At 41.5% G+C, this 22,324-nt stretch overlaps 1 protein-coding gene across 1 annotated transcript; it reads right to left on the reverse strand.

Annotated features, from left to right (window-relative positions):
- Nucleotides 1-595: 595 nt before the first annotated feature.
- Nucleotides 596-18,281, reverse strand: TBC1D7 (TBC1 domain family member 7). The gene is made up of 7 exons (XM_084872751.1): nt 18,162-18,281; nt 17,079-17,159; nt 13,721-13,908; nt 8,870-9,004; nt 3,289-3,434; nt 2,075-2,204; nt 596-1,051 (listed from the first exon to the last, which is right to left on the reverse strand). The coding sequence occupies exons 1-7, from the start codon at nt 18,271-18,273 to the stop codon at nt 965-967; spliced, it is 879 nt and encodes a 292-aa protein (XP_084728877.1). The 5' UTR covers nt 18,274-18,281; the 3' UTR covers nt 596-964.
- Nucleotides 18,282-22,324: the final 4,043 nt, after the last annotated feature.

Below are 22,324 nucleotides of genomic sequence, written 5' to 3' on the forward strand. Positions count from 1 at the left end.
ACACCTTAAATACTCTTAGATATGCTATAATACTATTCAGAAAGATATGCTGGTTAACAACTCAGGCTGCTCTGAACTCATTTTTGACAGTTATTTCACACATTAAGGAGAAATGATTGCTCGGATTTATAACTCCATAAATGCATAGTCTCCCTCCCCTTTTGGGTTGGGTGGGGTGAGGAATCCAGCTCCCTACACAGGCTCCTGCATGTCTGATAGCTGAATGGGTCTTAGGGCCTGCCACTGTCCAGAGAACAGCTGCCATTATGTGGTGCCACAGGGCGTGGGTCATCAGCTATTAACGTGAACCTGCTCTTCCCCCCACTCCTATTCTGGGTGACAGTGCTCCCCGAAGCCCACCCAACACTTACTGACCCATCATGGAAAAGCATGAGGCCAGCAAAATATCAACAAATATTCTCTCTCCTGGGAGGTAAATTTAGACATATTTTGTTCAATATCTGTTTCACTACAAACGGGACAAAGAGGGGGAAAAATGCAAGTCCTTCATTTAAATCTATTAGTAAAATGAAGACTCAGAAAGCAGTCAGCTTAGATTTAAACAAATGCCACGTCAACAAAAGCGGACTCAGAGTTGTGAACAAAAGGAAGTTATTCTTTATTCCAGAAATAGACCTTAGCAGGTCACTGGCTTGGTGCTAATTAGGAAGAAGCAGGGCAGGGTGTGGTCACGCATGCTTGTTAAAGCATCTACACCCCACACCACCACCCCCTGCCCTCCGCATCCACTGAACTGCTTAGATACTCCAACAACCTCTAAATTGTATTCGGAGTGGAACTTTGTACATCTGTGTGACCAAAAGATGCTGTGGCATCTTCATTATATAATTTTACTGGAAAAGCAATTACACTTTGAGCACCAAAGCAAGAATCCTGTTTCAATCGTCTTAGACCAGTCCCACAAAGAACATTTAGTGCAGGCCCGGTGTGCTGTCCATGGCTTTCAGGCTGAATGTACTGGGGTCCCACAGTGTTTGTGCCACAAGTCGATGGCCTTGCTCACAATTGCATCTGAGCTGTCCTGAGGAATCTGTGAACAAGCAAACCAGTTTTCGTGAGGTTTCAGGGCTTATAACTTCAGCCTCTCCCTCTCTCATTGTGCATAAACCTTACTTTCAAAGGAGTTCTCCCTGGTTTCCAGAAAGTGATCGCATAAAAGGCTGCTGCCAGGATCTTTGTTTCACAGGCCACCTGAGGACATGCTAGGAACTCAGATGGCCTGGCTCAAACCCTGCACAGCCCACTGAGCTGTGTGCACCTGGGCAGGTTACCTATGCTACGTGGGTTCAGATCCTATCCCTAAAACGGGGCATTCGGTAGTCCCACGTCATAGGGCTGTTACAGGATTACATACAATAATCCATAAAAAACACTTAACACAGCCCTGGCACTATTAGCTATTAATTATTATAATGTGAGTAATTTATTCAACACAGATTCATGTAGTAGTTATCACTTACTGGACCAGTGTTTAAATGGTAATACTGACTGATAAAAATAAAAGACCAGATTTGGGATCCCGTGAAATTTCTCCAGGCATCGTAAGCCTCCTCACTTCTGCCTCTTACCTGGTTAAAGGTATTCTGAGATACACAGAGGGAGAAGCTGATTCCTTCAGACCTTTCCCAACACACGCTAAGTTTATACTTAAGCACATTAACAAACCCAACTGGGATTCCACCAGCGAGGGTAACAGAAATGAAAGGGCTTACTAAGTCCCCCAAACACCAGGACTCCTCTTCCATCAGCGAGGATGACTCATCCTAAAGTGACAGCTCTCACCCCTCCCTTTCCTCGCGGCGCCCCCCCCACTCCCCCAAGAGCTGCCCCACAGGGCAGAGTGCACACAGTCACAGTGACAGTCTCGCTGGGGACACAAACTATAATCCACTGAACAACTGTAAGATACACGGTTTCAAGGGGAAATCTGTTGCTTATAATGTAAAAATATACTGTGCTATTTCCCTGAAATAATTTAATGAATAGGAAAATCCAGCTTGATAAATAGACTTCCTTTCTGGATTCAAAATGAAATAAAATGAAACATACTTACATTTTCCAGAAACTTTGTTATCTTCTCTGAATTGTTCAGTGCCATTACTTTTAGTTTAAAGGTTAATAAAATTTCCACTGCTACAAAAACTAGGATCTTGCAGGATCCACTTACAACTTTATCCCAAACCCTACAAAAATGAAGAGATGTACAATCAAATTAGGTGAGGTTAAAATTTGTTTACCTAGACATCTCAAATTACAAAATTAAATCAAATCACTTTTTTAAAGTATAAGCTTCATTATAGAACCATAATGAAATCACCAAAAAACAACAAAATATATCAGACATTTGAAAGGAACGGTCACTGAGAGTATTTGCTCTGCTAGGAATCTACCCAATGCCCATTCCCTAATGCTTCACACTGAGGGCTTCAAGGAGGAAAGGGAATCCTAACCAAAGCTTAGCTTTTACAGCATTTTGTAATGCTAATATAATCATAACACATTAAGGAAAAACAAAAGAAGCATATGACATGAGATAAATTCAATTTCATTTTCCAGTGGTTCAAATTCCTTCAACTTCTCCAATGGCGTTTAAGGAGCTAGTTATTGATCTGCAATCACTCTAAAATAATTACTCTCATAATTCCTACAACTCTTAAAATGGGTACTGCAGTCTATGCTTAGTAGTGTATTGTCCTGTAACGCTCTCTGTGTTCCCTCTCTCCGCAGTTACAGTGTAACTACCACCAACTACCACCGTGGAGGGGAAGGGCCAGGCCTCCAAAATAACCCTAATGACATGTCTGAAACCAGAGCTTTCATTAAACTTAGGACACTGTGTTTGAGTCTCAAATCTTGACTGCCTTCAGCCACTTTCACGATGTCATGATGAAACTAAAAGTAGCAACATTTTCTCTTGATTAGGACTCACCACACTCCTGGAAAAGAAAAGGCTGTGCCATTATAAACTCCTGGAGACGGTTTCAGATGTAAATCCTTTACATCATCTGTCTTATTGAGGGCCCTCAATTTTTATAATTGTATACTGTATTCTAATATTTATAATAAATTTGTTACTATTAAATTAAAATTAATATTACTATTATATATATAACAAACAGAATCATGTGTTATTATGTTAGCTACTAGAGAAGTTAGCTTTATATTACTGTGTTGTTCTAGAGCAAATTTATATTGTGAGGGATAATCACATGAAAACCAGGATTCTTCTCCGACTCCAGCTTCAGTACATTTGAAAGAAAAACTTGCCTCTGTAAACTGGATTCGGGCAAGCACCCCGCGAAGCACCTCTTGAACCAGAGATCGTAAGGCAGCCTGGACACTGCAGAACACATCTTCAGGTGACTCAGCAGCCTGCTGTCCTCCAGATTCAGGTACTGTTCAAAAGCCTTTGGCTGGTGATGAAAAAGGAAGAGATTACTCACTTCCCATGACATAACATTACCCCCTCTTACAGCCTATGAAGAAAAAATGTACATAATGAATGCAAGGAAGTGCTAGGAACCAAAACTTCAGAATTGTCTAAGTCGCTGGTGATGCAGCGCTTCCCAAGTCAGCATATCAGGAGCCACTACCCCTCGGACTGAGGGGTTTCCCAGGACAGTCCCAGGCAAGTGAACAGTGGGTCACCCTAATGTTAATTGCCCTACCAGTGGTTGGCAAACTCATTAGTCAACAGAGCCAAATATCAACAGTACAACGATGTAAATTTCTTTTGAGAGACAAATTTTTTAAACTTAAACTTCTTCTAACGCCACTTCTTCAAAACAGACTCACCCAGGCCGTGCTATTTTGTGGAAGAGCCACACTCAAGAGGCCAAAGAGCCACATGTGGCTCGCGAGCCACAGTTTGCTAACCACGGCCCTAACCAGATTCAACGACCTAAGGCAAAAGTCCAAAGCTAAATTCAATTGTCCTGGGGAGCTTAGAAAGGCCCCAGATATTCCTGGCTGCTCTAGGAAAAGCGGGAGAAGGAGAGAGAGGACCAGAGAAATAGAAAGGGAATGACGTGGGAGCAAGAACTAGGAAGGATCAGAAAAAGAGCTGGAGGTGAAAAGGGCCCATGGGTCACTGACCACACATGTGCTGAGCGCCACTGCGCACCAGCCACCAGGAATGTCCAGAGGAGGAGCTCTGTACCCAACAAAAGGAGCGTGAGAACTCTGTCATCAGAGGAATACCGCAGGGGAAACAGTGCCTGGTAGCCTCTCCCACATAAGGCTGAGCAGCAGCCAACTCTATGGAGAGGCTAACAAAGCCGGCTCCCCGGACCAGGCCCCATCCGCTGGCCCACGCTGCTCTATTTAAGGTCCACTGGCTACAAATGGGCTGAAGGGCTAAACCCTAATGTTTGTACTCCCTATCTGAAAAAGCACAACCTTATCACCAAGTGCATGCAAAGGTTTATTGTACTAAACACATGCATCTCTATGCTTCTGCCAAAGAGGTGACTCAAAACCCTGCTGTGTCCATTATAACCAGACACTGCTACAAACAGGGAATAAAAGAAAAGTTGAGGTCATGTCCTGCCTTCGAGGAGCTTACGGAGCCCAGGAAAGCGGTAACTGGAACATACTTAATAAAGCTATGATGGGGATAACCAGACGATGTGGGTACACCCAACTGGGAATCCTGACCCCGGCTTCAGGTGGCCCACAGAATGCACAGAAGCTCACCCAGTGGGCCTGTGTATTAACATCTGGTCCAGTTCTCCCCTCTCTCGTTCAGAGGATCTCTAACCTTTTCTATTTATCTACCTTACCTCTCCTACTTAACATTTCCTAGAGCTTCTCAAGAACACCCCACACAGCTCCCCAAACCAGGAGCTTTTCTCTAAGTACAAATTGCCAGAGGGCTCCTGCTCTAGCCTTTCACCTCTGAAACTCTATTCTAGAATTCTGGTAGGTCCTGCCAGTGACAAGTAGGTGGGCTTTTTCCATGAAGTGACATGGGTGAAAACACACACACAAACACATTTATATATTACACCTCACAGCAAAGAAAATTTCTTCCAAAAGGCAATACAAATAACAAACAAAAATATAGATTAACAAAGATCTAAAACTATTTATTGTCTTTTTCCTTATCAGACTATAAGCTCAGTGAGGGCAGGGGCTGTCTCTGTTTTGCTCACTAGCGAAGTAACGTATGCATTACCCTTTGATCAGTCAATCCATTTCTAGGGAATCTATCCCAAAAGTATACTGGCAGATATATGAGAAGATGTACACACAAAACTATATTATCTATAACAGCAGTCACCAACCTTCCGGACCTCATGGACCACCATAGTCCCAGACTGCAGGTTGCCAAACAATGATCTATAACATGGTATCATAGTAAAAGGCAGGGAACATCCCAAATAGCCAATATTAGAGAATGGGTTAAGTAAACAAGCATATATACACACAATGGAGTAGTGTGCAGCCGTGAAAAGGAATATGGAATGTCTCTATACTATTATGGCATTATTTCCTGTATAAATCAAGTGAAAACAGCAGGATGAAATGGGTATCATGCGCTACTGCTAATTCTAAGAGGGTGAACAGAAATTATATATCTGTATGCTTTTTAGTGGAAGGAGATAACATTTATATTACCTGAAATTTTAGTACTTAGCAAATGGTAGGTGTGATTATTATATTTTACATATAATAGGTTTAGGTTATTTACAATGTTTCTTTGACCCTAAATTCTTACTTTATGAAGAAAATAAAGCATACCTCATCAATAGAAAGCAAAACTTGACCAAACAGAGACTTAACTACCCTGAGAGGGATTTATATTAAACTTAGATACCTACCCACCCATCTACCCACCCATCCATTCATCCACTCACTCATTCATCTGTTCATCTAGCAGCTACTCAGTGAGCCTCTACTGTATGCGTAGGGCCCATGCCAGACACTTGGGTTGCAGCACAAGCTAAGATAGTTTTCCCACTTTCATCTGTGTGTGAATTCTTATAATATAAATGTGGAGACAAAGCATTAAAGCAAGTCAAAGGTTTCAGTGAACAAGTTTCAGTAGTTCAACTTTATAATAATATAAGTAAACCTGTCAAATTTTTTTGCACAATGCCAGCATTTGGATTTAAAAAACAAAACAAAAAACAAGTAAATTTCTTACTGAGGGCAACTAAAAAAAAAAAAACCACAGCTTTTTTAATCTTGAGGTTAGAAAGAGCTTCCTAAATAAGATACAAATAAACAAGAGGAAAATATTGATAAATCCAACTGTATCAAAACTTAAAATCTTTGTACAATAGACAGTGACAAAATATTTTCAACACGTGTAACAGACAAAGGATAAACATCCAGAGTTATCGTTAACTCTTACAAAGGAAAAAGGACCCAAACAATGTAATAAAAAAGGTAGATAAAAATGACCAGTAGATATTTAAAGCTGCTCAACTTCACTAGAAAATGAAGATATGCAAATTAAAATGGGTACCATTTCACTATCAGATTAACAAAAATTTAAAAGACAGATACTATCAAGTACTGTCAATGGAGTGGAAAACAGGAAATCTCATAATCTCTTGGAGGAAGCAAAATTGGTCTGGTGAGCAACCTGGCAGTTAAAATTTTAAATGTGTCTCTCCTTCAAATGCACGCTCCCCTTATAGGTAACCCATCCTAGAGAAACACGCACAGACTTACACAAAGGAACATGGACAAGGGCATGTTGAAGGTCAGCATGAACCTCTTATGGTAAATTATGGCAAATTCTTAACAAGAAATACTAGAAGGAAATAAAAAAAACACTGGTTCTAAATGAGTAGCTCTCAACCTGAGCCAAACTTCAGAATCATCTGGAGTTTTAGAAAAATTACAATTCTGGGGCCCCACCCCCAGAGATTCTGGCTTAATTGGTCTGCATAGAGGAAATTTTTAAAAGCTCCCATACGGTACTAATAAGAATTCAGAGCTGAAAACTGCTGATCTATCTGTACTAACTTGGAAAGCATCCAAGACATTAAATTAAAAATAAAGAGCAGGGCCTTGGCCCACATGTGGCTGAGTTGGCTGAGCGTCATCCCAGGCACCAAGAGATCGCAGGTTCAATTATCTGTCAGAGCACATGCCTGGGTTGAGGCCTCGATCCCCAGTAGGGGGCATTCAGGAGACAGCTGACATGTTACCCTCTCACATCAATGTTTCTCTCTCTCTCTTTCCCTTCCTCTGTTGCTAAAAATCAATAAAAACATTATTTAAATAAACAAATTGCAGGGTTATATGAGCAGTGGGTAATATTTATGTTTTTACAAATATTTATATATGTAAAAATATATATCATGTGTGTATATGCACACATGCACACATACACACATCCATCCTAATATACATAAAATAGTGTAGAAGAATTCACACAAAACTGATGACAGGGTTTTCTTCTTAGAAAATGGGGGATGAGGAGGTATGGTGTCACATATCTATGGGAACACAGGATTCATATGGATTGTTTAATACTTCAAGAATATATTTTTCTGTTACTTATGTTGTTATAAAAAATAAAGATGAATTTTTAAAAAGAACCTTTAAAAATGTTACTGAATTTACTCCAATAATAAGAAGGCTAATTAAATCATAGAATAATTTGGACATCTTGATTTAATGAGGCAACATTATATTTACAGATGCTCCAATGCCATGCTTAAATTATTTTCATTGTAATAAACTAAATGAATTAAATTTTAAGATTCTAAAAATCATATTTGACTTAATTTAAACATTTAAAACCCTCTCTGGTACACGGCTGCCCGGCTGACTGACTCAGTTGGAGCCGTGAGCCTCAGGGCTCATCCGTGGTGCCCTTCCTCAGCCCTGCAACCCAAGTCTCAGTGGCTGCTTCAACAGAACTTTCAAATAAAACAACTCAATTATTTAAAAAAAAAAAAAATTCATTTTTATAATGAGAGAAATAAGGAAAGAAAAGACAAAGAGAATGGCAAAGACCCACTGGCTTAAGCAGATGAAGTAAATGCCATTCGGTTCTCTGGATTCCCAAGTGAGAGTACAGCAGACAGAATCCTGTGTTAATGGGAGGTCCCAGTGTGCCCGGTTAAATAAAAGCACATTTCCCAGCCTCCGCAGCAGACAGGGACGAACAACACCGTCCTCCACTGACCGCCATGCAGCAGGAAAGTCTGTTACAGAAGGACAGGCCTGGCTGCCTTGCCCCTTGTGCTCCTGTGCTTTTTTCTTCGACTTGCTCTTGTTGCCTGTCTAGATGTCACCACTGTTTCTGCAGCATCCACCTGGTGAGCCCAAGAGGAAGGATCGCACCTGAGCACCTGCAGCAGGCAGGAGCCTGGGTCCCTGCTGAGACCGTGGTGCTGGGGCTCCAGCTCTGAACCGCCTTGCCTCTGTACTTCTAGTTACAGGAAAGAAAACATAAGGCTTCTGTTTAGGGGTCAGCCTATTGTGTGCAGCCAAACTTAAACCTTACCTCATACAGAGGGAAAAATCTAGATAAAGCCAGTGGATTCTAGACCAGCATAAGGAATACTATAGAGCAGGAGTGGGCAAACTGTGACCTGCAGCAGCCAAATCCAGCCATGACCTTTCCTTTATGTGGTGTCCATGGCTGCTTCTGTGTGACAACAGCAGAGCTGAATGACTGCAATAGAGACACAGAGACCACCTTGCTCACCAAGCTGGAAAGCATTACTACCTGGCCTTTTACATAAAACACGTGCTGACTCCTTCTAGAGGGGGTCTACTCCCAATTGTAGCAGCACCAAGAGATTAGAGTATTTCCCTAAGATTCCCAGTACCACTGCTCACTCCCCTCCCCTTCCCACCAACAGCCAAAAAAGTCCCTCACCAGCTGGGGTAGGGAGTCCCGGTACTTGTTCAACTGGTTCACAAAGCATCGGGTGATCCAGTAACAGTCCACACTATCTTCCACCATCTCTTCCATGGCCTTAGCAATGGCAAGAAACACTTCATCTTCTGGCTTCTGAAAGATTAATAATAAATCTCAAGAGGGAGGGAGCAGAGAGGAATAAGTATTTTTTTTAAAAGATTATGTGTATTTATTTATTTATTTTAATATATTTTATTGATTTTTCACAGAGAGGAAGGGAAAGAGATAGCCAGAAACATCGATGAGAGAGAAACATTGATCAGCTGCCTCCTGCACACCCCCCACTGGTGATGTGCCCACAACCAATGTATATGCCCTTGACCGGAATCGAACTTGGGACCTTTCAGTCTGCAGACCGACGCTCTATCCACTGAGCCAAACCGGTTTCGGCAATATTTTTTGATAAAAATGAAGATTTACCCCCTAAACTTTGAAGAGGCTGCATTAACAAGTCAAAATGGAAAAAGCACCCAGTCCTTCACTAAGGAGAGGAGCATGGAGGAGGTGAGAATGAACCAGCACAGAAATCTATGGAAACGCGTGCTAGTGATGAGTGTCCAGACTCGGGCTGCACTCGGAGGTTTTCCAGCTTCTAACGCCAAGGTGCCCATAAAAGCATCCATCAGCACACGCCAGAAGGTGCTGATTCTCTCCACCCAAAAACATTCTCGGTACTGAGGTGCATTTCTTTCAAAACCATGTGCTACACAGCACACATAATAACTGGAGACATTTGCCAATAATGCAATTTGCAAAACTAACTGGCTTGGAAAGGACGAAGAAAGCATTTTCTTTATTTCAAAGTGTTCATATAGACCTTTAGAACTTTGTTCTATCTTTAAGCACCTAAAACATTAAAATGTCCCTCGAATCAGCATGCTAGGATTCAGAAGAATGGCATTTCTCAAACTTTCGTGTCAAGACTCAGAACATGAAAGTAAACGCTCAAGGAAACTTCAAAAAGAAATCTTATAAAAAGTGAAATCTGTTGAAAACCTGTCAAAATTTTGTTTCCAAACGCCATATCTTACATGAAAATACATTTTCATCTAGGATTTAAGAGCTAAGTGATTTTAATGTTAAAAAAGAAACTAAAAGTATCTTTCTATTCTCCTAAGAAATTCCAAGTTAAATCAAAATTCTTATTCTAATAAAAATACTTAATTTCAGGCCTTCTTTCAACCTATTAATATTCTATAAAATGTCAAGTTAACAGAACTGTAGAAAATAGCTTGTCAGAGGAAGAAAAGGGAGGAAACCCCTTTCTTGGACTAGCACTGTGCACTGGGCACAGGGCTTGGTGCTCCTGACTGTGGCCAGGGAAGAGGACCGACATTCTGACTGACGTGCTCCCGGCCCTGTGCCAAGCAGGGAATGTCACACATTCCCATTAATGGGTAAAGAAAATGAGGCTGAGGGGGGCTTGGTGACCAGGGAAACGTGGCAAAGAGCCCAACACAAACACTCACAGGACATCTGCCCAAGATGCAGTAACGGTGTCTGGGCTTGAAGAATGGACATGCCGAGCAGGGAGGAGGTGATAACCATAACCTATCATTCTTTTTTTTTTTTTTTTTTTTTTTTTTTTTTTAAGAAAAACGATTTTAAATATAATACTGTTACATGCAATAAAAATTAATATTCAAGAAAAAAAATTATTATATTACCGAAACTGTACTAACATAGTATAATATTAACCTATCATTCTTGAACTAATAAATAATCTAAGCTACTCTGACATATATTTTAAGAACTTGCACAGTACTACCAACTTCACTTTGCCAAAGATAAGCAAAATTTAAAGAAACTTGTTAAGAGTTTATTTCCAATTATTTCCAGGGTCATTCTCTTGATATACTTAATAAAGATGGTGATTTATGGGCAGCCATGGGAACTATTAACTTTAAAAAAGAAAGAACAATTCAAAGCTCAAACCACTATAGTGGCAGCTTGCAATCAGCATGCAATAAAAGAATAAATTTTATAGATGGTACAGCTTGCAGGCAAATCCCTATTTTGAACAATTCACCCCCCAAATTGTTAAAGGGCCTAAAATAAATTGCAAATTGCATTAAAATAGCCAACGCTCAAGACCCATAATCATTCCTTTGCCTGAACTCTTCCTCCTCCCCATCTCTTCCCTTTTCAGACAACAAGTAGTCCAAGTAACTAGAGTAAGGAGTTTATCAAAGATGAAGTTTACCAAGCAGATTGGAGCCTGTGGAGCTGAGGCCGAGGAGTGTCAGGGCCAAGAGGTGGCTGGCAGGGTTGGTTACAGAGGAATAAGCAAAGTAGTAAGTACACTGGGGGTATTTGCAACTGTCAGAGGAAAAATTTACAAGACAGAAAGGGTAAGGGCAAGAATAAACTTGATAATGGATTGTATTTGGAAGTATTAGTATGAACTAAGGGTTTTCAATATATTGAGATAAATACATACATACACAGGTTTGTGTGTATGTGTATGTGACTGTGTGTGTACACATACATTTCCTTGCACCTGCTGAGAGAGCCTAGAAGCAATGATGCACTACGAACAATGAATGAGTATATCTAGTGCCCTATTTCTGGTTTCTAAATGCCACACTCCATGGGGGTGGGAGCGGCAGATTCCAGGTCCAACACAGGGAAAGCACAAGATGAACCTGGAATAAATTTTTGTACCAGAAAGTAAGAGAATGCTCAAAATGATGGGGACTTGTCAAAAAGACATAAAAGTATACTGATATAAATAAACAAACAAGGGAGAGGGGGAAACCTTCCTTATAAATGCAAAAGGAATAAAAGAGTCAGAAAATCACTATTTGGCAATCAGCAAAAATTGTTTCAAGCAAAAATCATTATCGGTTAGATATTAACATAGTATGAAACTTTCTCCCCAGAAGTTACTTATTAATCATAATAGGAAAAATAGTAACTTTACATTGAAGAAAGCTGGCAGACACCACCTTAACCAAGTGATCAAAGTTAGCAGCAACAGTACTAAGTATCATACTCCTGCCAAAAATGCAAAACCAGATTTTAATCATGAGGAAACCTCAGACAAACCCAAACTGAGCAATGCTCTACTGCCCAGTACTCTTAAAAAATGTCAAGGTTCGCCGAGACCGGTTTGACTCAGTGGATAGAGCGTCGGCCTGCAGACTGAAAGGTCCCAGGTTCGATTCCGGTCAAGGGCATGTACCTTGGTTGCAGGCACAGCCCCAGTGGGGGGTGTGCAAGAGGCAACTGATCGATGATTCTCTCTCATTGATGTTTCTAGCTCTCTATCCCTCTCTCTTCCTCTCTGTGAAAAATCAATAAAATATATTTTAAAAAAATGTCAAGGTTCTGAAAGTTTGTACAAAGAAAGACAGAGGAGCTGTCCCAGATTAAAGGGGACTAAGAAGACAAGGAAATAAATATAAAGGGTGATCCCAGACTGGATCCAGGGCCAGAAGAAGGACATCAGTGGGACAATCAGCACAATGTCAGTAATACCACCAAGGAGTTCACAGTGTTGTGTCAATGCTAATTTTCTGGTTTTGATAATTGTACTACAGTATGTGAAATGTAACATTTGAGGTGATAGGTGAAGGTATATGGGAACACTAGACTATTTTTGCAACTTTTTTCTATGTTTAAAATGATTTCTAAATGGTTAAAACATTAAGAATTTTGGAATCAACAAATCATAAAATTAGTGGGTAAAAGTTTGATGGAAAGTTTGAAAAGGTTCTGAATTAAAACTTTTACTGTTTGTTTTAATAAAAGGCATTACTGGAACACTAGGTCAAATGTTAATGAAGTATGAAGATTAGATATTTATGTTGTATCAATGGCAACTTCTTGGTTAGCTAGGGGAGTATTCTTATCTTTAGGAAGTATACACTGAAGGAATCTGAAGTAATGCAATATCATGTCTGCATCTTATTCTCAAACTAAAGGCCCAGTGCATGAATTCATGTACGGTTGAGGTCTGGCTGGCCTGCTCCGATTGGGGTGGAGGGTGGGAGGTAGGGGCTGATCAGGGGTGAGGCAGGCCACAGAAGAGGCTGCGGGCAGTTGGTCCCCTCCCCCCACTTGTTGAACTCCTGGTTAAACTTGCAGTTGAAGGGACAATTTGCATATTAGCCTTTTATTACATAGGATGGTTTCAAAAAAATATCCTATATAATAAAAGGCTAATATGCAAATCGACCAAGCAGCAGAACAACCAGTTCTGACGCACACTGACCACCAGGGGGCAGACGCTCAACACAGGAGCTACCCCCTGGTCATCAGTGCACTCCCACAAGGGGAGTGCAGCTCAGCCAGAAGCCCTGAGCCAGGCTCACAGCTGGTGAGCAGAGCAGTGGTGGTGGGAGCCTCTCGCATCTCTGCAGCAGCACTGAGGATGTCAGACTGCCGACTTAGTCGGCAGTCAGACTGCTGTCTGCCATAAGGAGTGGGCCTAAGTCGGCAGACTGACATCCCCCAGGGCTCCTGGACTGCACTGGGCCTCTAGTGTATACATAATATAGGAAAAATGACAAAGCATTTGTTCAAAATTGTAGATAACTGGGAAACATAGGTAAAGAGTATATAGGAATTCTTGACAGTATTCTTGCAACTTTTCTATAAATTTGAAATTACTTCAAAATAAAATGTAGTATTTGAAATAATTAGGCAGATGGGGTCAGATGAATGTTGGGGAAATATGTGTTGCTTTTATTCTATAGACAAAGGGGAGCCATTGAAAGTTCCTACGGCAAAACATGATGCAATCAAAGGCTAGAAAGATGCGACAGTGTAGAGTTGAGCTAAGTGTCGAACAAAAGTATCACTAACCAGGGGGAAGGAGGGACTTCGAGGCAATTTTCCAGACTCCAGCTGATACATGCGGAGATAGACTTCAACCTGAGGTGTGGCATCATTGACAAAGCGAACGACTTTCAGGGCATGAAGGACATCCGAGTACTGCCCCTTACGATACATCATCACCTGGGCGTGGGACTCATGGTGTGGAGGCAGGATCCCTATACAGAGACCCAGAAAAATAAAGGACAAAATACTGAGACACCAATCCAAATCCCTCCTCCATTAAAGAGAATCCTGGAAGAAGTCGCCCATCAAATTTAAACTAAAGCTCACACAATATTTACCATATAGATTCTCTATTAGAAATTTTCACTATAAAGAAATTTTAAATAACCTCAAAATTTGAAAGGCAACTGTATCATTGATATAAAAGAGAAATGAAATGGCATCATAAAGCCCTTGAATAAGCATGTCATCAAATTCAAGATAATAACCATATCAATGATAATGATTTAATTCAATTATGGCTGCCAGCCTGGGGCCACCCTGAGCTCCTGGAGGCCCATGTCCAGTTTTCCCACTTGGCCCATGCTATGGACTGGCTTGTTTCCCCTCAAATTCATATGTGAAAGCCCTAATCCCCAACAACACTATATTTGGAATTAGGGCCTATAAGAAGATAAAGTTAAATGAGGTTACAAGGGTAGAGCCCTAATCCAATAGGGCTGGTGCCTTCTAAGAAAAGAAAGAAATCCCAGAGTGCTCTTATACTGTCATGTGAAGACACAGTGACGTGGGATTAAAGTTTCTCCCCAGTGTTCCATGTCACAGGTGGCCATCGGAAGTCAGGAAGTGAGGCTTCACCAGGAATCAAATCAGCTAGCATGTTGATCTTGGACTTCCCAGACTCCAAAACCATGGGAATATAAATTGTTTAAGCCACCCAGTCTGTAGTATTCTGTTATGGCAGCACTAGCTGACAATATAGCCCTCTGCATCTCAGAAACATCAATTACCCATCAAATCCTTCTCTCCCCAACAATTAAAACTTGGATTGTAAGAGGGATGTTCGACCGGGCCTAAACCGGCAGTCGGACATCTCCCAAGGGTTCCGGATTGGAGGGTGAAGGCTGGGCGAAGGAGACCCCCACTCTGTGCATGAATTTCGTGTACCGGACCTCTAGTTTATATACATAAAGCACTTGGAAAGTACACAGTTGTCGTGATGAATAAAAAAGCTATATACATAAAGCACTTAGAAAGTACTTCTAACTATAGACCACTCTTTGGTACAAAACGCCACACATCCAATATTCTAAAGAACATTCTGGGAAACAAAAGTTGGATGAGCTTTAAGAACTCTAGCTAACATGATGCTATGTAATGCTACAACCAAACTTGCTTAAATGTTCTTTTTTCCTGACATAAATCTTTATTTACCTTAGCTATCAGGCTCTGTGCCAGGCTTCCAGAAAAACCAGAAAAATACACTGAAATGTCCTCCAAATTTAGACTAAGATAGTACAGATTAAATAGGTGTAATTAAATTCTTATCATACTACTAGAGGCAGCACAATGTTCCATGTCAAACCTCACATTTGTTTTCTAAGACCTAGTCCTAGAAGTCTTTTTCTGATATTTATCTAAAACAATATCATGAAGTGGGCATGACAAGGTCCCTGAATAATCCACAGCCTAATTAGGAAGGGTCAGCCTGTCTCTTACTCAGCGTGGCAGCCCTAAACCTCCAGTGCCTCTACCGCAAAAATAACAACAAAGATTTACCTGAGAAAAACAGGTAGGGAAACACAGGTGAGGAATAAGCCAGATAGCCTGGCCCTCGGGAAGTGTCACAAAGTACAACTGTGCCTCTCCCATTAATCCACTGGCATTATTAGTTAATAGGACACATAGTATTTCCCAACAGAAATAGGTAATATCTGCAATGCCACCTAAAAAGCAGCCTTATTTGGATGACTATTGGAAACATTAAGAAAAATGCTGGGGGGGGGGGGGGGGAGGAACTAAAATAACTGTCACTAATTTTCTAGATTTCAACTACACAGCGACCTAATAGAAACATAAGTACAAAGATGCATAACCAAAGTCATTATGCAGTGCTTTCTGAAATGGTTTGTAGTCAGACTTAGGACTAAGAATTGCCAAGGCCCGAAAATACAGTACATTTTGTAAAGACAAGGTCTGTAATCTATCCTACCTTCAAATGGGCTCTACACACCTGAGTTCAAAACCTAGCCTTGCCACTGACAGGCTTTAAGGCCTTAGACTAGTTATTTAGCCTCACGATCTTTTTCCCCATGTGCAAAATCAGGATATTGATACTTAACTCACAGGGAAATTCTAGGATTACTCTAATTTTAAAAATATATATTTTATTGATTTTTTTACAGAGAGGAAGAGAGAGGGATAGAGAGTTAGAAACATCGATGAGAGAGAATCATCGACCAGCTGCCTCTTGCACATCTCCCACTGGGGATGTGCCCATAACAAAGGTACATGCCCTTGACCGGAATCAAACCCAGGATGCTATCCACTGAGCCAAACCAGTTTCAGCAGTCTAATTTTTATTTTTTTTTTAAAGAATAGTCCGCCGATTTAGAGAGAGTGAGAGGAACATCGATGTGAGAGTGTGACACTGATCACTTGCCTCCCGCACGCCCTGAACTGAGGATCCAGCCAGCAACCCATACATGCGCCCTGGCTAGGAATCAAACCTGCAATCTCCCAGTGCATAGGACAATACCTAACCAACTGAGCCACACAGGGCAGGGCAATTGTTTTTTAAGAAAGAAAAGGAGGGTGGTATATATTCAGCAGGCTCAGCAATTAAAGAAAGAAAAAAAGACCATGGCTAAAAGGGATAACGTCAGTCACTTGTGGAACCTGATATATTTTTCTTCCACAGAAACTGAGCAAGGTCCCTTTTCCTTCTTTAGCCACTCACCACTGGAATTGAATTCATTTGGGCTTCTAATGAGTACACATCTGTGGCTAGGAATCACAGGAATGACGAATTGAAAGCTAAAACCGAAAAGTCAAGTTAGCAAAAAATGAGGCCTAGCTAAGTCTTCCTCAAGGTTACCCAGTTGACAGCAAAGGCCAGACCAGTTATTTCTCCCAGTACAATACTCTCCCCACACCTTGTCTCGGGAAAATACTTTATTTTCCCTTCTATCATTAATAAACTGACCTTCAGGAGTAACATTTAATGTTTTCCCACTGAAGCCACCTCCTCAAGGTAATCATAGTGAGCAGGATCTCAGTCTCCTGAGATTGGGCCCAATATTCAGTAACTCTCCCTTTTCCTGGCTGATACAATGACAAATGAACATTTTTGAAGATAAATTTCCAACTCTTGGTCTCATACCTAGAAGCACCTTCCACACCAATGCACGGTACATGGACGGGAGAGGAAACCTTTGACTAAAAGTACAAAGTTTCTCAATATCTAAAGGAGGAAAAAACACAATAGTTAGAAGCTTTCTGTGCATGTCATTGTTTACAAGTTAAAGTACTGTAAGAAAGAGGTTCCACCAACTGTCTTACTATACTTTGTTTTTAGTTATTTAAAAACAATTAGTGTTTGACAGCACAGGAAATACATTTTGCATATATTACTACATTTACAATAACATTAGCAGTAGACACTATTTATAGAATTTATTTCATTTAATTCACCTTGCAAGCTGGTTGGCTAGTTCTTGTTTTAAAGATGCAAAAGCTGAAGCTCAAAGCAGTTAAGCCACTTGGCTGAGTTAGCAGCAAGTGAGTGGCATAGTCAGCCCTCAAATCCCACATTCTCCCGGAAAGCACACTCATCTGGTCCTGGATCTAAATTCCCCTGCCTGTCAAATGAGAATGACAATACCAGACATGCTTAAGGCACAGACTGTCTAGCCAGGATCAAAGATCAGGTGGAAAATGGTTTTGAAACTTTAAAAGCACTGTATGCAAGTAAAGTACTATTTTTAACTATGGTTCAGTTTATTTTACTTGAGTCAACCACAGAATAGACCTTATTATTACTGGCCTGGAAGAAACAAAAATGTAAATACATAATACAGTCTCAATATTTCCATAAAGGAAAATCATGGCAAGAGTTGTTGTAAATTACCCAGAAGCTATGATGATACCTCTGAAAATTGAGAAAAGAAAATATGTGGGTCTAATATGAGAATAAAATATTGACTTCTTAAGAGGCCTTTCAAAACCATCTAATTCTGTCTCAATAGAAATTTAAACTTGAAAAATCCATAACTTCTCTACAAACACACACACACACACACACACACACACACACACACAGACACACACACCATTCTGTGGTCATCCTATCATTAAAAAATACATCAAGTAACAAATACCTCTGGATGCCCCTTCAGGTAACATTTATTTCAGAACATTTGGGAGGACTGAGAAGTAGTAGGCTTAATTTTACTTATAAACTCACCCAAACGGTCATCTTTTAGGAGAATTTCTAATGATTTCTTTTCTTCAACTCCACGAAAACCCACTTTCTCATAATACACTGAACGAAAGTTTCTCTGAGAATCCTCAGTCATGTTTCATTCTTGGAGAAGGGGGGGAGGGAGTTTAGAAACAAAGAACGAAGAATTAAAACTTTTCAGTGATTTTCTCCAACTTTTCAGTGAATCTGATATAACAAACTGTCTGCCTTTGCATGGGACTCAATATTAAATCTTTCCTTTCACACAACTCTACCACCACCTCACCTATGCACCTGGCCAAAAACCAAGACATAAAACGAGCATCCTGAGTTGCTAAAATAGATGGCACAAGGCTCAAGGCCTAGGGATGCTATTTTACTTATGAGAGCACCTAGCCATACCACATGTTCAAAGAAAAAAAATGAAATAGGAAGACAAGATGTCACACAAAAGATGTTACCAAACATATACACTATGATTCCGTAGTTTTATAAAACTATGCACTAAAAAATTAGACTATATTCTGAAATGTTAGCAATGGTTATCTTTAGGTAGTGGAATTCCAAATGATTTTAAATTTTCTTTTGCTTAGCTGTTTTCTCTAAAATGGGCATTTTGTAAAATGAAAAAAAAAACAAGCTATAAAAAGCTGCAAATCCTTCACTTAGTTTTCCTTTAAATGCCATTCTACCAAAGGTAATTATCAAAATTCAAAACTCATAAAGCTTAACACCATTAAATGATAAACCTGAAGAGGGGCAGGAATGTAGCTGGTTGATAAAGAGATGGCATTAAGTTGGAGATAGAACAATTTATGATCTGCCTTCAGAACTCAAAAAGTTTAATAGTCTTAGGTTCTTTCACAATAACCTTCCTAGGATTGATGGCAAGTCATCAGGAAAAGGTCAAATTAGGTTGCTGTTTTAAGAATATAGTGGATGCAATGCATTTTCCATAGAAGTTATTGTACTGCTCAACCCAAATGCTTCAAATGTGCTTCAAATGTGAGTGCAAACAAGAACATAAATAATCCTCAGGTTTCAGAAATTCTGGCACAGGAGGGTTGAGTTCCACACAGCCAAGGTCTTCCTTATAAAAAAGATATGCTGAGTCAATGCAATCACAGGAAAGATTAGGATTTGCTTAAAATGAGAAATTCTAGAAGGTTCCGACCTTTGGGGACCAAATGCTCTTTTAAGGACAAAATGTCAAAGCATTAAAAACCCAATTGAATTTGGAGGTTTATTTAAAAGAAGCATCCAAATAGCTACACGGCGATAGGTGTCTGTGGTCTAGAGAAACCAGGCTCCGGCTGCACCACGGCAGAGGAAATACTGCAAATCGAATTCCAGCCCTGGACCGCAACACCTGGCCTCGGACCCCGTCCCATCTCTCTGGCGCTTCACCTCCAGCGGTGGAAACCCGGGCTGAGACCAGGTGGTCCGGGGGAGGCCGCGGAAAGCAGGCCGGGGGCGCTGACCGGCGGGCGGGCGGGCAGGCGACGAGGGGGCGGCCTGGGGACGCGGGCAGCACGAGCGGGCCCGCGGGGCGGAGGGAAACGGCGGGGTATCAGCGTCCGGCGCGGCCCAACCAGGAAACACCCGCCGCCGCCGCCGACTCCGCCTCGGCGGACGTGACGTCACTCAGCCCGCCCTTCGGTGCCGAGAGTGCGCGTGCGCGGAGAGCGTGCGCAGAAGCTGCCGCCACACTGCGCGGGGCTCTGCGGTCCCCAGCGCCTGGCACGTGAGAGACCGGCGGTGGCCAGTGTTCCCCGACGCAAACTCCGGCCCCTCTTCCCCGCGCCCACTCCTCACCGAGGACCTCTCTGTCCCGGCGGGGCATGCCCGGTGCTCCCCCCCCCCCCTCCAGGTCCCTGCCCGGAGGCGCCCGCCGCACCCCAGGACGGTACTCATCAGTACTCATCGAGCTAAGCTGCCTGTGGGGGACCCGTTTGGTTTTGTTTTTGGTTTTTCTTAACTTTTTTTTCATGGTATGTGGAAATAAATGATGACCAACCCCAAGTAGAGCCACTTTATTCAGAGTTTGCTATCCCGTCGCTTGCATTTTGGCAGAGACTGAAAGGCTGGCAGAGGCGTGGGAGGGGTTGGCAGTGGGAAGAAGGGAAGAAGCGCATGGCCAGCCTGGCCCAGTGGCTGAGCTTGGACCTGTGAACCAGGAGGTCACGGTTCGAGTCCCCGTCAGGGCACACAGGGCACATGTCCGGGTTGCAAGCCCCAGTGTGGGGCCTGCAGGAGGCAGCTGATGGATGATTCTCTGTCATCATTGATGTTTCTCTCTCTCCCTCTTCCTTCCTTTCTGAAAACAATAGAAATGTATTTTTAAAAAGGAAGAAGGGAAGGCTTCAGGTGTGCCTTCAGTGGAGGCTGTGCGCCTGGGGAAGCTGTAGGTAGACCTGTTGGAGGCAGGGCAGCCTATGCCATTGGCTAGCCATGTCTGGCTTTCTCTGGTTCTAAACTGGAAGCTGGGACAACAATTAGGGCAGCTGAGAGTTACTAATCTTGTTGTGGCCGTTTGGGGCCACCTGCCAGAGAAGTTACTGTTTAGCTTCCTGGGTTGGTACTAAAGCTAGCAATCTGGCTTTCCAAAAGTTGAAGGCTGCCTTCCCAGGCTGATTATCTTAGATAAGAGGTGGTTTTTTGGGCAGGCTGCTGCTTCAGGCTGTGGGTCAGAGTTCTGTACATTCAGTCTCTCAAGTAAGACACTGTAAAAAATTATATGAATAATGAAATTTAAAAATGCAATATACTAAATATAAGCCCAAATTTATTGGCTCCAGCAGACATAAAATTACTCTTTAACATGGCTATTAAAGTTTAGAAATACTTTCAAAAAAATTTTTTTTCTTACCTTGTTACCAACTAGCACTAGTTCTGAAACATTCCTCTGAACAGCACTGCCTGAGTGGGTTTTTAAACCACTGAGATTTAAGAGAAATCCCCTAGAGCCGTGGTTGGCAAACTGCGGCTATCGAGCCACATGCGGCTCTTTGGCTCCTTGAGTGTGGCTCTTCCACAAAATACCGCAGCCTGGATGAGTCTATTTTGAAGAAGTGGCATTAGAAGAAGTTTAAGTTAAAAAAAATTGAGCTCTCAAAAGAAAATTCAATCATTGTACTGTTAATATTTGGCTCTGCTGACTAATGAGTTTGCTGACCACTGCCCTAGAGAAAAGTGATGGATGCTGCCTCCTTAAAAGCCCAAACATGTACAGAACAGACACTACAGAGGCAAGGCTCTGGAGAGAAACTTAGAAATCAACAGTACAGAAAGTCAGTCCAGTTACCATGTTGGCAAGTTTGTGGTGTAATGGCTAGACGAAACTTGAAAAGAAAGAAGTGGCTGAAATCAAACATCATGCCCCTCGAAGTTTCCCTACCATCACCTTCTTTAGTTCCCCGGCACTAGGGCACTAAGCCTCTGGCTGTGTTTCTTCACATGTGGAAGTGGAGCTCTTCAAGTTAACAGCTTTTACAAATTCCATGTTCTTAATCCACACCTCGGACCAGTCAAAAAAATGTTACTACCTCCTTTTTCTTGTCTTTAAAACAAAGCTAGTAGGGGTGACAGTACCATAGAGGTATTGGAAAGACTAAATAAGATTTGCATAGCACTTAGCACAGTGAGAATATCTGAATTCACTGCTGTAAGCTAAATTGTGACAGAATATGGTTGCCTTTAACTGAAATTCTGCTTTTTTTAAATTTATTGGGGTGACATTGGTAAATAAAATTGTATAAGTTTTAGGTGTATAATTCTGTAATACATCATCTGTATATTGTATTGTGTTCACCACCCCAAGACAAATCTCCTCTCATCAACATTTATCCTCCCTTTACCCGCTCCTACCTCTCCCCAACCCCCTCTCCCTCTGGTAATCCATACTGTTGTCTGTCTATGAATTTTCTTTTTTGGCTTAATCCCTTCACCTTTTTCACCCAGCCCTGCAACTCCCCTCACATCTGACAGCTATCTGTGAGTCTGTTCTCTGTGAGTCTGTCTCTATTTTGTTTGTTAATTTATTTTTTTCATTAGATTCCACATATTAGTGAAATAATATGGTACTTGTCCTTCTCTGACTGGCTTATATCATTAGCATAATACTCTCCAGACCCATCCATGCTGTTGCAAAAGGTAATATTTCCTTT

This window comes from Pipistrellus hanaki, assembly GCF_964339955.1.
Source record: "Pipistrellus hanaki genome assembly, chromosome: 2".
NCBI lineage: Eukaryota > Metazoa > Chordata > Mammalia > Chiroptera > Vespertilionidae > Pipistrellus > Pipistrellus hanaki.